At 39.5% G+C, this 15,586-nt stretch overlaps 1 protein-coding gene across 1 annotated transcript in view; it reads right to left on the reverse strand.

Annotated features, from left to right (window-relative positions):
* Positions 1-3,954: 3,954 nt before the first annotated feature.
* The window catches only part of LOC133420551 (type I phosphatidylinositol 4,5-bisphosphate 4-phosphatase-A-like), a 14,656-nt gene continuing 3,024 nt past the window's right edge, over positions 3,955-15,586 (reverse strand). Inside the window, exons 2-7 of the mRNA XM_061710245.1 lie at positions 13,557-13,738; positions 13,336-13,442; positions 12,403-12,514; positions 12,193-12,245; positions 12,012-12,102; positions 3,955-6,793 (exon numbers count right to left, since the gene is read on the reverse strand). Coding sequence (XP_061566229.1) covers positions 6,650-6,793; positions 12,012-12,102; positions 12,193-12,245; positions 12,403-12,514; positions 13,336-13,442; positions 13,557-13,738 — 689 coding nt within the window. The 3' untranslated portion in view covers positions 3,955-6,649. The remainder of the gene's footprint in view (positions 6,794-12,011; positions 12,103-12,192; positions 12,246-12,402; positions 12,515-13,335; positions 13,443-13,556; positions 13,739-15,586) is intronic.

Consider the following 15,586-nt stretch of genomic DNA (forward strand, 5'->3'; position numbering starts at 1 on the left):
GAGCCGCAAAAAATGAAAAGTCTTGTATCAGCCTTAGAATGAAGGCAACACATGCTGCACAAATCTATATTAGTTATAGTTGGGGGGAGATTTTGTTTTTCATTATGCACTTCTAGAAAAAGTCGAAATGTTGAGAAAAAAGTCAAAATTTCGAGAAAAAAGTGGAAATGATGAGAAAAAAAGGAAAGGAAAAAGGAAGAAAAAAAGAGGAAATAGTTTTAATTTCGTAAAAAAAAAGTCGAAATGCTGAGAAAAAAGTCAAGATTTCGAGAAAAAAGTCGAAATGTCGAGATTAAAAAGGAAAAGAAAAAGGAAGAAAAAAATAGAACAAAGGAAAAAGAAAAAAGAAAAAAATAAGAAAAACATAGAAAAAAAGAGAAAAAAAGGAAAAAAAAGGTCCAACATTTTTGAAAAAGCTCCAGGGAGCCACTAGGGCGGCGCTCTAGAGCCGCGGGTTGCCGACTCCCGTTTTAAGGGATCTGAGGGCTAAATTACTAGGATAGGTAGATGAAGTCACGGGAGACGGACGCACTTGTATAGATTATTAATTGTATCTTGGATGTTTGTTCGGCATTCTGGGAGCTGATTGGTCCTTACAGCATCATTAGCTGCAATACTTGCTGTTGAATCTCAATATAATACTAGTATTAATATGTTGCAGAACTACAGTCATATAATTCATGCAACAGCTCAAAAAACAGTTTTAATAACACTAATGATATCGGAATCAAATTGTGATAATCGATTCTGAATCTTAAGAATCGGAATCGAATTGATTCTTAACATTTGAATCGATCCCCAGCCCTGGTTTCAGTCATTTTCAGCCATGAAGAAGAACAAAAACGTGCTGTTTTTAACGGCCAACCTGACCGGAGGGGTTCAAGAGGAGCAAAGCAGCGGCAGAACCTCGCGATGGCGCCATCGCCAAAACTCTTAGAAACTTATATCATGTTAAAAGCCAGTTCCCATGATTCCGAGCGTCTCCTGGCTGTCGAGGTCTCCCATCAACAAAAACCCAGCCAATGAAACGTTGGACTCCCGTCCTGGTCGTCCTGAGTCAACTGCGTATCACTTCAAGGCAGCGTGGTCCAGGTCAACAAGGAGGTTCACGGCTTCAGGTCGACGTTGGACGTCAGGGCGACAGAGACTAAAAAAAGGAATGAAGGAAGCGAAAACGAGAGAAGGGGCCATGACAGTGATGTCAAAGGGACTTGAACCTCACGCAAATCGGTCGGAACTGATGAAAATACTGCAGAATTCCTGCTTCAAACGTGCAGCAACAGTCTTTTAGTGCTTATTCCCAACAACACAGCGACTCGTTTCTCCTTCTGGTCATCTTGTGTTCATTAGCACAAAAAAAGAGCAATAATCATCTCTGCACACACAATTTATTGATTTTATTTTTTTAATTGGGCTAGAATTTTATGTGATGTCTCGGGAATTTCTCTTAAATCCATAATTCAGAGGGATAAAACCAAGAGACATTTCACAAAAGAGAAAGTAACCAGATGTTCTAATCTGGCGGCAGGTCACTGACGTTTGTAAATGAAGTCACGGGAGACAGACGCACGTGTATAAATTATTAATTGTATCTTGGATGTTTGTGCGTACGGTCTGGATTCAGACAAAAAATCAGTTTAAATTTGGGTTCAACCAATTACCTCGTTTTAAAGATGGCTAAAATTATAATAGTTCTCAAGTTCTTTGTTAACGCACGTTAAAATCAGCAATAAGAAATATTTAAAAAGGTAGAAAATGGAGACTGTGCAGATGTTATCAGTGGTTGAAAAGATCAGATCAAGTCAGGTCCCACATGTTTCCAGATTGAGTCCAAACTTCAGACTGTCACATAACAAACAACCTGGCTCTCTACTGCCCTCTTGTGGCCACCAGTTGTAACTGCAGAAGTCTCCAATCACAGTTGTGTGCAAAGCAAGGTTTAAAAAAGAAACTATTCAAATAAATACAATTACAGGTATGATTTTAAAATGCAACAGCTTGATTTTACGTTAAAGATTATTTTCCTCTTCAGACTTCCAAAAGTTCCCCGTCTTGTTTAATTAAAAAGTTCAGTACTTTTTTGTTTTTACATTCTTTTGTAATACTGTATTTGACCTGGTCTTTGTACATTTTGACCGTATAGAAACGTAATTCTCGTCAGTTGTTTGAAATAAGACCTGGAAACAGGTATTGTGGCATAGAATTGTCAAATTGTTTTAATTCACCGTACGAATTGTTACAGATTACTTTTGTAATACTGTATTTGACCCGGTCTTTGTACGTTTTGACCGTATAGAAACGTAATTCTTGCCATTGTAAGAATGAGATGTACCTGCTGTACTCTACTGCCCTTGGCCGGGTTTCCCAGATCCGACCTCTCTTAAGGACTTAAGAGAGGTTCAAAGAAGGTTTCACTTAAGAGAGAACCCTAAGATACGGGTGTTTACCAGATGACTTCTTAACACCGTCCTTTAGTTTCGCTCTTTCAGAAGCTCTTTGGAGCAGCTGTCCGGTTCTGAAACCAAATCAATCGATGCCAGGCAAATCGATCACCGATCACTATCAGCGCATTTTCACACGCAGCGCTGCTACCTAACGCACTAATTCCCTGCTGCCTGTGCGTTATAATGAAAAATTAAGATGATAAATATAATTCAATGACCCTTTTTCATCCAAACGGTGCGTTACTCCGTTATTTCTGGCTACAGTGAGGCTTTTTTTCCCCACACGCAGAGACCGGGAGGAAACGTGGTGGGCGTGTGTGTGCGTTCAAAAACATGAGCCAAGAGAAGGCGAGTTTCGCAAATCGCAACGTGGAATTACAGCAATCCCTGGTTTTTCGCAGGGGTTATGTTCCAAAAAGAACCCGTGATAAGTGAAATTCTTTTTACAGTTATAGAGGGCTTCTAATTGCGGAGATCAGCACCGCCTCGCACGTATTCCACTGCTCTTCTGATGCCGCTGCATCCCGACTCGCGTCTTTTTATCCTAAAGCCCGCGGTGCAGGTGTGTTTTTTCAAGAGAAGAAAATAGTTATGGGTCGTTGTCTTCGCTCTTTTTTCTTCTGGGCAAAAAGATTCTTTAATATAAACCGACACCATTGATTATATTTGAGACTGTAATGAACGATTCATCAAAGGATCCCGTTCTTGAGCTGCTGCTTCCCTGTCATCACATAGGTGCGCTCGGGCTCGGGCTCGGGCAGGAGGATCGGTGTCACGACTGCCTGGACAGCCCGGTCCGACACACGTCCAGGGGACTGAAGTGCTGACGCATGAATGCGTTCATAAAAACAGTTCTGCTTCGCGCACGGCGACGCGGTTGATTTGCAGCGAGAACATGCTGTATAGCAGCCAAATTATCAAATAAATGATATTCATGATGATCGTTTTATTTGTGCGCATAAAGCATATACAGGAACACACTTGTTATTCCTTATTTTTCTTTTTCTTTTTCCCTTTGCTGTCACCAATGAATGCTAAACAATATAAATCTAAAGTATAAAATAGATCAAAATTTGTGCGGGGTGCATTGTTTTAATATTTCATTGCTTGGTGTGATATTGATTTGCCTGACGCGGCTGGATCTGTGAGTCTTTGTTCACTAAGATGGTTGTAAAGACTGGGTCAGCAGCATCTTTCATTTCCTTCTTAATGAAAGAGATACTTAAGCTAAGAGCAACTCTGGGAAACGCGATTTTCTTTCACAGGCTCCTTAAGAAGGTTTGAAAGAAGTCTTTCGCTGTTAAGAACTACTTAACTGATCTGGGAAACCCGGCCCTTACCTTTTAACAACTTGTGCTTTTTATTATTTTATCTCTTTTCTTATAATTTTATTTGTTTGGAGAGGAGAACAACAGAAAATAACTTATTATGATGATGGAAAAAAAAAAAACACAAAATCATTCCCAGAGGAGCGATAAATGAATCAAAGAGACACATTCACACAGGAGGGTTGTTAAAAGTATATAACTTTGTTTCACAATATACAAAACAAATCCATCCACCAGAAAAGACAGTGACAGGAACATACAGTGGTAGTACCTCGGTACAACGTAGTGCAACATATTTCATGGTCAGAGGGTACTGACATTACTCTCATATCACTGAAAATATCTACACTCCCACAGAGGTGACTTCCACCACCGGTGAGACCATTCGCTCCGGGTTTCACGTGATTTAGATTAGTGACTAAAACATAAAAACAGCGGTTTTGGGCTTTTAATTAAAAGACAGAAGAAAAAAAAAAGCAGCAGCATTTTGCAGAATTAAGTGTCACCTTGGAAATACTTTATTTTCTTTTGAATTTTAATGTGGAACCTTTATTTCTTTTATCCCGGGGCTTTAAGCTTCCTTCATATATCAGGCAGCAGATTTAAAAAAAAAAAAAAAAAAAAAAAAAACATAATTTGGCCCAGAATCCTGCAGTGAGATGACCTTAATGCTGAGCTGCAACATAACTACACAGCAGAGGAAATATATATGTGTACAAATACACACACACAAACATATATTTATATATATATATAAAAATAAAAGAACTGTTAAGCCTTTAAAGCCACTCTGGGTACCAGTACCACCTTCGACCACATGGGGGCAGCGTATCACATGTTTTTACAAGACATGTCAGCTGCAGAGGAAAGTGGTATTACTACATAGAGTGCCTTTAAAAGTTGCACATCAACACTTGCAAGTAAATTTTCAAATATGCCGTCTACAAGCATCCGTGTGTTAGCTCGTTGCTTCACGTCTTTATTTTCATACTTATTACAAGCACATTTTATATTTACATTTCATTATGGGGAAGGGATTTAATCACATCTTCCAGTGAGGATAAAACATTTAAGAAAAGTTACTTCAAGCCTCATGATCCGTCAGTAAACTTTACAATTTGCATTTCAAAATAAAATGCCTGTGCTTCCCCGTATAAGGTGATGGGAGGTAATAGAGGCGTTTCCAGTGATCCATGACACCTAGAGAACTTCTTATTTCTGGTATTTGCTCACTTTTGCAGTAAGAACAATGCAGCCCTGGCCCAGAAAAACAGTCAATAGTAACCAAAAGATGCACATGTTCGACAGTTTAAATGACATTTTTGGAAATAGTTTGATCACTGAGCTCAGCATCGTCGAAAGCTAATAAAACCCCACAAAAGTAAATTCACTCTATCGGTTAAACCACTTTTTAAATCAGCGACGTCTTCAGAGACACTCAAGAAAACGTCCCTTAAGTGTGAAAGTTATCTCTGATAACTGTTCCTCTTGTTTCTGGTCCGTTTGACGGTGAACGGTCGACGTTTGTGGCGAGAGAGGAACGCTGAAAGTTCAAATTTAATCTTCCCAAACATGAAAACGTCTCGTGTCCAGCGAGGGACCTCGGTTTTGATGCAAACGTCATGATTCTCCTCCCCGTTTTGGTTTGACGCTCCGGCTGATTCAGCTTCTCCTTCTCACTACTTTCCTTTAAATAACACCCACGTGGGAGGAATAAAAGCATGAAGTCGTAAAAATATAACATTTAAATGTGGGAACAAAAGCAGCATCTGTCTCTCAAACGTGATCCTCATCTTTTGTAAGAAAGAAGACGAACCGGAGATAACAAACGGTTGTTTTGGGTTTTTTCATCCTCGATTAGAAAACCGGAGGCTTTTTTTAATTAATAAAAGAAGCAACGATTGAAATTTTCTCAGCTAATACCAATTTCTCATATTGCAGATGATTAGATTTTGGCCCAATTTCTTTCTGAGAATTATAATCGACAGTCAACATCGTGACCTGCTCAGACGCTGCAGACGCTTTAATTGTTTTGATTTAATTAATAAAATTATTTTTTCTTTGGGTGTTCTGTGCTCACAGTGACAAAGCGACGCCCCCTGGTGGCGGCATCCTCCTGTGCGGAAGAGTATTACACCCAAGCAGGAGAAAAATAAAAATAATATTTTAGAGGAAGAAGATTTTTTTTCATTATGCACTTCGAGAAAAAAGCCGAAATGTCGAGAAAAAAGTCAAAATGTCGAGAAAAAAGTCGAAATGTCGAGAAAAAAGTTAAAATGTCGAGAAAAAAGTTGAAATCTCGAGATTAATGTTAAAGTACAATTTTGAGAAAAAAGTCTAAATGTATTTCAACTTTATTCTCGAAATTTTCGACTTTATTCACGAAATTTCAACTTTATTCTTGAAATCGTGTTTCAACATTGTTCTCAACATTTCAACTTTTTTCTTGAAATTGTATTTCAACATTAATCTCGACATTTCGACTTTTTTCTCGAAGTCCTGAATCTGCTACTGACCAGATGAAAATAAAATTTAAAAAATAATAAAAATCCTAATACATCAACGTGTTACTGACCAAAGAAAAGTGACATAAAATTCAGCCTGATTTTAATTCATCTGTCCATCTCTACTTTTATATTTTTTAATCCAGTTTGAGTACATTTTTTTAATATATTAAATTTTTCCATCTTTCACTACATATCTACAAATACCTCCATCTTTTCTCCCTCCACGTCACCTACTACATCACTCAAGCTCCTCGTCTTCTTTCATGTGGAGCTCCTCTTCATTTACTGGTCTCATCTCATCTTCCTTCCTTCCTTCCTTCCTTCCTTCCTTCCTTCCTTCCTTCCTTCCTTCCTTGAGTCCTTCTCCTCCTTACGAGACGTTGGCTATGGGGTCGCTGATCTTCAGACACCTCCAGTAGATGGTTCTGGCCAGCGTGAACAGAGCGATGAGGATCAGCAGCACCCAGGACACGTAGATCCCCTTCGACTGCTGGGCGGGTTTCCAGGTACCGACCTGGACAACGAGGCAGGAATTAAAACACAAGTACTTTTTGGTTTTTATTTACTTTGTAATACTGTATTTGACCCGGTCTTTGTAAGTTTTGACCGTATAGAAACATAATTCTCGTCAGTTGTGTGAAATAAGACCTGGAAACAGGCATTGTGGCATAGAATTGTCAAATTGATTTAATTCACCGTAAGAATTGTTACAGATTACTTTTGTAATACTGTATTTGACCCGGTCTTTGTACGTTTTGACCGTATAGAAACGTAATTCTTGCCATTGTAAGAATGAGATGTACCTGCTGTACTCTACTGCCCTTACTTTTTAACAACTTGTGCTTTTTATTATTTTACCTCTTTTCTTATCATTTTATTTGTTATTTACTGTTAAATTGTGTCTTGCCGCTTTTAATGTTGATGTAAAGCACTTTGAATTACCTTGTGTTGAATTGTGCTATAGGGATTCCCAAAGTGGGGTGCGCAAGCTGCCTCTAGGGGGTGCGCGAGATGAAAAATGTAATGGCTGTCTGATCTTTTTTTTTTTTTTTCACACAATAAAGATGTGTAAATAAACATTTCCTTTGTAAAATTTTCAATCAAAAACTGTAATTTTAATGAATAAATAAATGCAGGCTATTCAAAATGCACGCCCGCCAATCTAATAATGCCCACATTTTTTTCTGTAATTATTCTGTAGTAACTGGACTCTATCTACCTAATGAATTACGTTTGCTTAGTTTGTTTTGGTTTCATCAATTTGTGCAAATGGAGGAGGAGGAGAGACCTCATCTCATCATGTGCGCGCTTCGGGTTTAGGAGCTTCACCTTCCATGAGAAAGACGCAACAACTGTTTGTCTGTTTTGGAGGTGCAAAGACAAAGAATAGATCTTTCCTCACAAAGACTGTTACACTGGATATTTGCGAGTTACCCAGACCTATAAAGCTGGTAGACGTGATGTGCCCAAATTCAGAGCGCACTCCACATGCGCTTTGCCACCTCGGTGGTAAAGCTCTATTCTGGGATGCCAATTACGTGATCTGTAGTTTGCATTATTCGTTTTGCAGAAAATGCAGAAAACGGCCTGATGGTTTTATTATAAAACCATCAGGCCAACCTTAAGCCAAATAGTCGCCTCAGTGGCAAGTTTCTTTCTGCAAGGAGCAGTCAATCACTCCCCTCGATTCTTTCTCTCTCTTCCTCTCTTCTTTTTTTCTACCTCTCCATAAAGTTACCTTCAATCCAAAACACTCGCGCTCCAGCGCGTGCTCGAGAAGGCGCGCATTGGAGCTGCAGCTCATACTAGTGTGTGTGTCGGGGAGGAGAGAGGGGGGGCGGGTGAAGGAGCAGAGGGGCGCCTATAATTACGTGCTGCTGTTATTAATCATATACATTATACACAAACGCTGTTAAATACAGAAAATGCACATTTCAAATCTTTTTCAAACATGAGCAACGAGAGGCTCCTCAGTCTCTCTCTCTTCGCTCTGACGGCTCTGGTCCTGTTGACGACTAAAAAAAGGCTCCACGGAGCAACTTGTAACAGGCAATGCTATCAGAATACGATGCAAACAGTTAATCTTGGATAAAACATCTTTGTCGCAGGAGTCTAAGACTTCAATAATGGACGGGAACTCATGTCCGCCATCCACCTTCCGTTTGATGAGTTGTCTGAAGGCTGATTTATGGTTCCGCGTTACACCGACGCAGAGCCTACGGCGTAGGGTACGCGGCGACGCACACCGTACGTTGTGCGTCGCCGCGTACCCTACGCCGTAGGCTACGCCATCGATTTAACGCGGAACCATAATTTAGGTTTAACAATCCAGCTGCCGCGACACATCGCCTGACGGGGGTTTTACATGCAAAAATAAGATTTTTTATTTTGAATTATTTTGAACATCATGATTACATACTAATAGCCTAGATTTTAAAATACAACATGTTAGTAAGACTATACCAAAAAACAAAAAAAAAGCATCAAATTTTTGGGTGGGGGATCGGGGGTGCGTGAACCGGGTTGAGACATAGAAGGGGGTGCGTGGCTAAAAAAGTTTGGGAACCGCTATACAAATAAACTTGCTTTGCCTTGCCTACATCACGAGAAACACAGGTACAGGTACTGACCTGGACAACGAGGCAGGAATTAAACACAAAAACAACAAAAACCTTTGTGAAACCCTGGTCGTATTATTTAAGTTTCCTTTTAGAGCGTCCTTGATAGCCCGTACAAATATAGTTTTACATTGGAAATCTCCTGAACCACCCAAAGTGTCTGTTTGGCTCACTGAATTAATGTTTTTCTTGAAATTAGAGAAAATTTAAAACTTTACTACAGGCTTAACAAGAAACTTTCACAAGATGTGGAACCCTTTGATTGTGTACTTTAAAAATCCCATGACCCTTCCATCATAAGCCTATGGAGCCCTGGGATATATTTTTGGTCTTACCTAAATATTGACATGTACTTGAATGTGTATGCCCCCAATGTCTGTCATTAATTTGTAAATATTACTATTATTTTGTTTAGTTATTTTTATTTATTTTTTTTTTACAGCAGTATATGGGTATTGTGGGTGGGTGGGTTTTGTTTGTTAAAAAGAAAACTAATCCAATTCAAGATATTGTATTTAAACGCATCTTATTTTGTGCTTTCTTGAATAAAGAATATATTGGGAAAAAAAAAGTTTCCTTTTAGCTTTTTTTGAGAAATATTCAACTTTAAATCTAAGCCCAGGCCAAAAAATAACCCTTTTTTTCTCTCATGATGCTGCTAATTATCTAAAAAGAAAAAGGAAACAACTATTTGGGCAATACCAAGAACCCCTTTACTGCTTCCCTAAGATTTCAGAAGGTAATTGTAGCCAGGTGCTTGATGAACTGATCATCAACATGTTTAAACCTCCATAAAAGCAGTGAATTTACATGTGAACCCAACGCTAGAAGGCTAAGACACAAGCTATGTTCTTATACCAACAATTATTTCTTCACATCAATATAAAAAAAGGGTTATGAAACTGTTTTCAAACATTTTGGAGGAGTTCACCATTCTAGTGTTAATGTAATGTAAAGTACTTTATTTATATAGCACTTTAAAACAGCCTTTCGGTGTGCCAAAGTGTTTTACAGCAAGTAATATAAAAAGGAGGATAAAAAAGAACAATCAAAAACAATAAAAAACAACAAAATCTAATAAGATAAAAGTGTCATCACACTACTGGGCGTTAACAGCCGTCTTAAATAGGTTTTTAGCCGAGATTTTAAAATGCCGAGGGCAGAAATAAGCCGCTTCAAGGTAAAAGGCTCGGTCCCCCCAGTGTTTATATTTTCACCTCGGGACTTCCAACAAAAGTTGATTCTGACCTCTATTATTCATTTATTATTCACAAGTGGTAAACAGACAGTTGCTGCCAAAGCACGGTAGTGGAGGGGGGATGATGTGGGCTCGTTTTGCTGCTTCAAAACCTGGCAAACACTAAATTAACCATCAGCTCCTCCGTACAGCAGAGCAGCCTCGAGGCAAATGGGAGGCCAGATGTTGAAATGACGTCAAACTGTCCATCATGTGGTTGAAAGATAAAAGAATGGAGGTTTTTCAACGACCAGGTTGAAGCTGTGCCCACAAGCCAATATTCTTAACTGGGCCAAGGACGACCCAGCGTTTCTCCCAGCAAGGTTTGTTTTTTCTTCTTTGGATAAAACACTTTATCTATGTTGAGGCATCAGCCTTGAAAGACTGTTTTCTAAATCAGGCAAAACACTATCATGTAGAGGTCAGCTCGGCCCTCTAGCCGCTGAAAAGTTATCTCCCAGCTAAAATATGTAATAATAAGGAGAAAAAAAGTTTCCTCCCGTCACGAGGAGGAAACTAAATATTGGTGCGTCTTGTCAGGAAAAGTAGGTTCACTTAAGTTAAGTTTTTCCCTTGACCGAACCCCTTCGGTGCTTCGTTTTGTCGTCGTGACGACTGGAAGCGATAAAGTCCTACAGGAAATGAATCCTTCACCTCATTGAGTGCGTTTACATGGGAAGTTTAATTCCTCTTTAATTCAGAATTAAGATTAAATCTGATTTAAAATGAGTAAAAATTACCATGTAAACACCTAATTCCGAATGAAAATGGCCATTCCGAATTAAACTTAATTCCGAAGTAAGTAGCTGGTTTGTTCCGATTTTAAATCCAAATAGAATAATTCCGCGATCATGTATAAACTCATTCCACTTTAAATTAATTCTGGTCTTTCTTTCTGCTCGTTCCCTCACCCGTCTGTCTCCATGACGCTTATATTCCGCGCTGGGCTGGTTTTCCAAACAAAGTTTCAAGATGGCAGCACGCAGTAAACGGTGGTCAAGAGCAGAGAACATTTATTTAATAAATAGCTTGGAGGACCTGGAAATAATTAAAAGAACAGATGGCAGGAAACACCAAAATTGTGAACCAATCAAAGTTGTAGTTTGCTTTTCTTCCAGTAGACGTAACTTCCGGTCCGCCCCCCTATCCAATCAGAACCTTCCCAACCCCCAGACTTTAAGAGGAATTGGATAAAGCCGATCAAACGGGTTTTCTGTGTAAACCTCAATTCGGAATGACTATTTCCATGTAAACTCGAATGAAAATAGTTTAATTCTGAATTATTTAATTCTGAATAATTACCGTATTTTCTGGACTATAAGCCACACCTGCATACAAGCCGCATCCGCTCTATTTAAAAAAAAAAAAGATATGCAAGCCGCAGATATTTATGTTGTTAGATTAGATATTTACTACATGTACAGAAGGATTTTGAACTGTAAATGAGGTACATGTTTGTACCTAAATAGATCCTTTCCTAACAGTGTCTTTTAACACGGCAGCAACTTTGCTGATTAAAACGGGACAGAACCAAGAGAAAATAACTGGTATTTATTTATCTGTTTGAAATCTGCTTCTACTTCTATCTGCTAAAGAAGAAGTAGCGTATTCTTCTTTGCATTTATTTTGTCTTAGTTTTGATTCTAATTCTGGTTAGAGCGCCCCGAGTGGTGGAAGAAAAATCCACAGAATAGCTGCACCTTTGTATAAGACGCATGATTGAAAACCTATGAAAAAAGTAGCGGCTTATAGTCCACAAAATACGGTAATTCAGAATTAAAAAAACATCATGTAACCGTGGCCATTGCTGCTAACGAGGGATCCAGAAGCTGCTGAATAGTGGGGGTACTTAGTATTGCCCCCCCTCAGATACACACCAGCAGTCCAGCCGTGGAGGCCGCCACCACCACAAACACCAGGAAGCACAGCCAGCTCCTCCTCCGGGGGTAACGACGACCAATCGAAGAGCTGCCAATCACAGACGGGACAACACACGTGTCACAAGACCAAAAAAAAACACCGTTTAACCACCTAAAGAGGGACTGCAGAGATGCTTACACTTTCCGGCAGTGAGGACATCGAGCCAAAGTCCGGTCTGAGAACTCCGTCCACTGGGAGAGAGAGAGAGAGAGAGAAAGAGAGAGGGGAAACAACAAATGAGAGTCTGTCTGTGCGGCAGCTTTCTAACAGGATGTGATGAGTCACAGTCACGGACAGACGGACGGCTTTAGCTGCACTTTTTCTTTAATTCCTTTGTGTGAAAGTTACCAGGAACACGTTGGAGCAGTGTCCGCAGATGACCCTGATGCCGACGGGCTGATGCTGCGGTTCAGGACTGTCCGTGCCGATGTGGACCGGTCCCAGGTTGATGATGCGTTTACTGCAGGAAAAATAAAAACACAGAAAAGGAACAATGGTTGGTAGTTTCGGGTACCAGAAGTGTCAAGTAACGAAGTACAAATACCTTACTTAAGTAGAAATTTTGCTTATCTATACTTCACTGGAGTAATTATTTTTCAGACGACTTTTTACTTTTACTCTTTACATTTTCACGCAATTATCTGTACTTTTTACTCCTTACATTTTAAAAACAGCCTCGTTACTCTATTTCATTTCGGCCTTTAAAAAAAACTATCCAGTTAAATTGCTCCATCCGGATAGAGTGAATTTGGTTGTGGTTGTTTCAGATGTTCTTGTCCAGTTTTGTTCTTACATCCGTTCCCTCAGATTCCTGCAACTAAACTTGGATGTACATTCCAATAAAGGTTAGGATAAATGATAACATGCCTCTGAAGTTTGACTTTTTGCACCATTACAATACTTATAGGCAACTAGTCATCATATCTCCTGCTCTCTGAAACACATGTTAATGCTCAATAGTACACATATATGGTTCTTTAATATATTTGCATTATACTAAGATACATTCATTTTCAATGGCTTTTGTCCTTAATGGCTTTTTTCCCCCTTACATTACTTTTACTTTTATAATTTAAGTAGTTTTGAAACCAGTACTTTTATACTTTAACTTGAGTAAAAAACTTGAGATGATACTTCAACTTCTACAGGAGTATTTTTAAAGTCTAGTATCTATACTTCTACCTGAGTAATGAATGTGAATACTGAAGACACCTCTGTCACAGGAAGCTTGATTTAAAAAAAAACAGCTGACATGGATGAAAAGTGACCGTCTCGTCTCACCAGTACGGTCTTGGACAAGCGATCCTCTGTGACGTGACTTTGCAGATCAGCAGGCAGTTACACGGACAGCGGACGTACTTCTTTCCAACGGGAGCGTTCTTGATCGGCTACGGACACAGCAGGGATTTAATAAACCTTGTAGTTTCACGTTGAGACACATGAGGGATAAACATCTGATCCCGTGAGGGTTGAACGTTCCGATCTGCCCGCCTGGGCCTCACCGTGGCCTCGTTGCAGATGCTGCACTTCACCACGTGCTGGTGCGTCTTCCCCTCCACCGATATGGCGCTCTGGCAGACCCGGCAGCTGATGACGGGGGCGCTGCTGCTGTCCGGGCTGCCCTGCGGCGAGTACGGAGGCGGAGGTTCCCCGGGCACCACCGAGCTCGGGAACGGCGCTAGACCTGGGGGCGGCGGGGCAAAGGGAACGGTTTGAACACAGATCTGCAGCTGATGTTTCCTCTTATACAGTTCCAGGCCAGACGAAGGTCCCCCAACGGGATTAAATAGAGATAAAATGTGGGGAAGAGATCAACGGGTACATCTGCAACCTCAACTGGAGCAGTGACGAGCTCCTGCTTCCTTAGACACTCCCAAGACACGTCCTATATCACTGGTCCTACGTCACATCCAACAAACTAAACCATTAAGCACGCTGATTAAACTCCTGAATAGGATTTGAGAGGTGGTCAGCAGGGCTGGGGATCGATTCAAATGTCAAGAATCGATTCGATTCAGATTCTTAAGATTCAGAATCGATTATCAAGATTTGATTCGATCCGATTCGATTCCGATATTGATTTGGGTTAGTGTTATTAAAACAGTTTTTTGAGCTGTTGCATGAATTATATGACTGTAGTTATGCAAAATATTACTACTAGTATTATATTGAGATTTAACAGCAAGTATTGGCAGCTAATGATGCTCGACCAAGGACCAATCAGCTCCCAGAATGCTGATAGAACTGCTTTCAGAAACATCATGTGGGTCAGAATTACCAAACAGATCCAGGGAGCAAACAGAGACGGATGAAATCGATTTTATTTTTTCCCACATTCCGTTTTTATTTGTTCCATTTTCGGTCTATTTTGGTTTTTAATTTTTGAGCATTTGGTTTTTAGCATTTTTTGCAAATGTAACCCCAAGACAGTATATAAAGTAATGAAATATAGACAATTTATGCAATTATAACTGAACACTTTAATGTTTTTTTGGGGGATAAACAAAAAAATAACCAAAAGTTGTAATGTAATGATGAAAAAAAAACAAAACATAAATAAATAAAAGAAAAAAAAAAATCGATCTTTAGACATATGAATCGATTTTTAGGAATTAATATGAGAATCGATTTAGAATTGGGAAATCGATTTTTTCAACACAGGCCTAGTGGTCAGTACATTATTAATGCCGAAACTACAGCGGTGAACCATGAAAAAGATAAAATAATCAGAATGACAATCTACTTAAAAACCTGGTGAAATCAAATCAAATAAAACCAAAAGTAGAACTTGTAAACATCCTGAAAACATTGAATGTGAGCAAAATAAAAGTTATTTTATGTACTAATACCACTTCTGAGCACATGGAAGTATAAAGAGCCACTGACAATACTGTACTAATGAATGAGGACGGTCCGGCACATCTTATAATACCATTTAGTGCCACAAGAGGCACACGTTGTTTTGTCTATCGCCAGGCACCAGACCATGACTTGTTTTTATTGGCATGCTGCCCCAGAGTTAAAATAATAATAACAATAATTTTCATTTGCTATATTCATGAATTGCATGAAAATTGGACACTGGAGCATCCAATGAAAGATCATGTGATCCACATTTACTGAGAAGAGCGTGTACCCAATCCATCATGCTTAGCTGCTACCATGCCAGCCTGTGGTGGCAGTATTATAATAAGGGGTTGCTTCTGTTGCTGAGTTCCCCAGCATGAAAAAGCAGGTAGAGAAACCAAAACTATGACTGAACCGAGACTGTGAACCCTCGTGCTCTCTCTCCGCCAAAAAAACCCCATCACAGACAAAACAGGAAGTAAAAAAAAAAGTGAAGATTTACAGTCAGCACTAGGATATAAGAGGACAGGGGAGTTTCAGAAGAGGTTAGAACAATAAATGAGGACAATACCCGTAGTTGGGTGTGCAAATGTGGTACTAATACATGTCTGAAAGTGAATAAGGGCTCAATAATTCACTTCATGACCTTATAAGAGAGGAAACAGTCACATGTGGCGTCTGTGCA

The sequence above is a fragment of the Cololabis saira genome, chromosome 20 (assembly GCF_033807715.1).
Source record: "Cololabis saira isolate AMF1-May2022 chromosome 20, fColSai1.1, whole genome shotgun sequence".
Taxonomy (NCBI): Eukaryota; Metazoa; Chordata; class Actinopteri; order Beloniformes; family Belonidae; genus Cololabis; species Cololabis saira.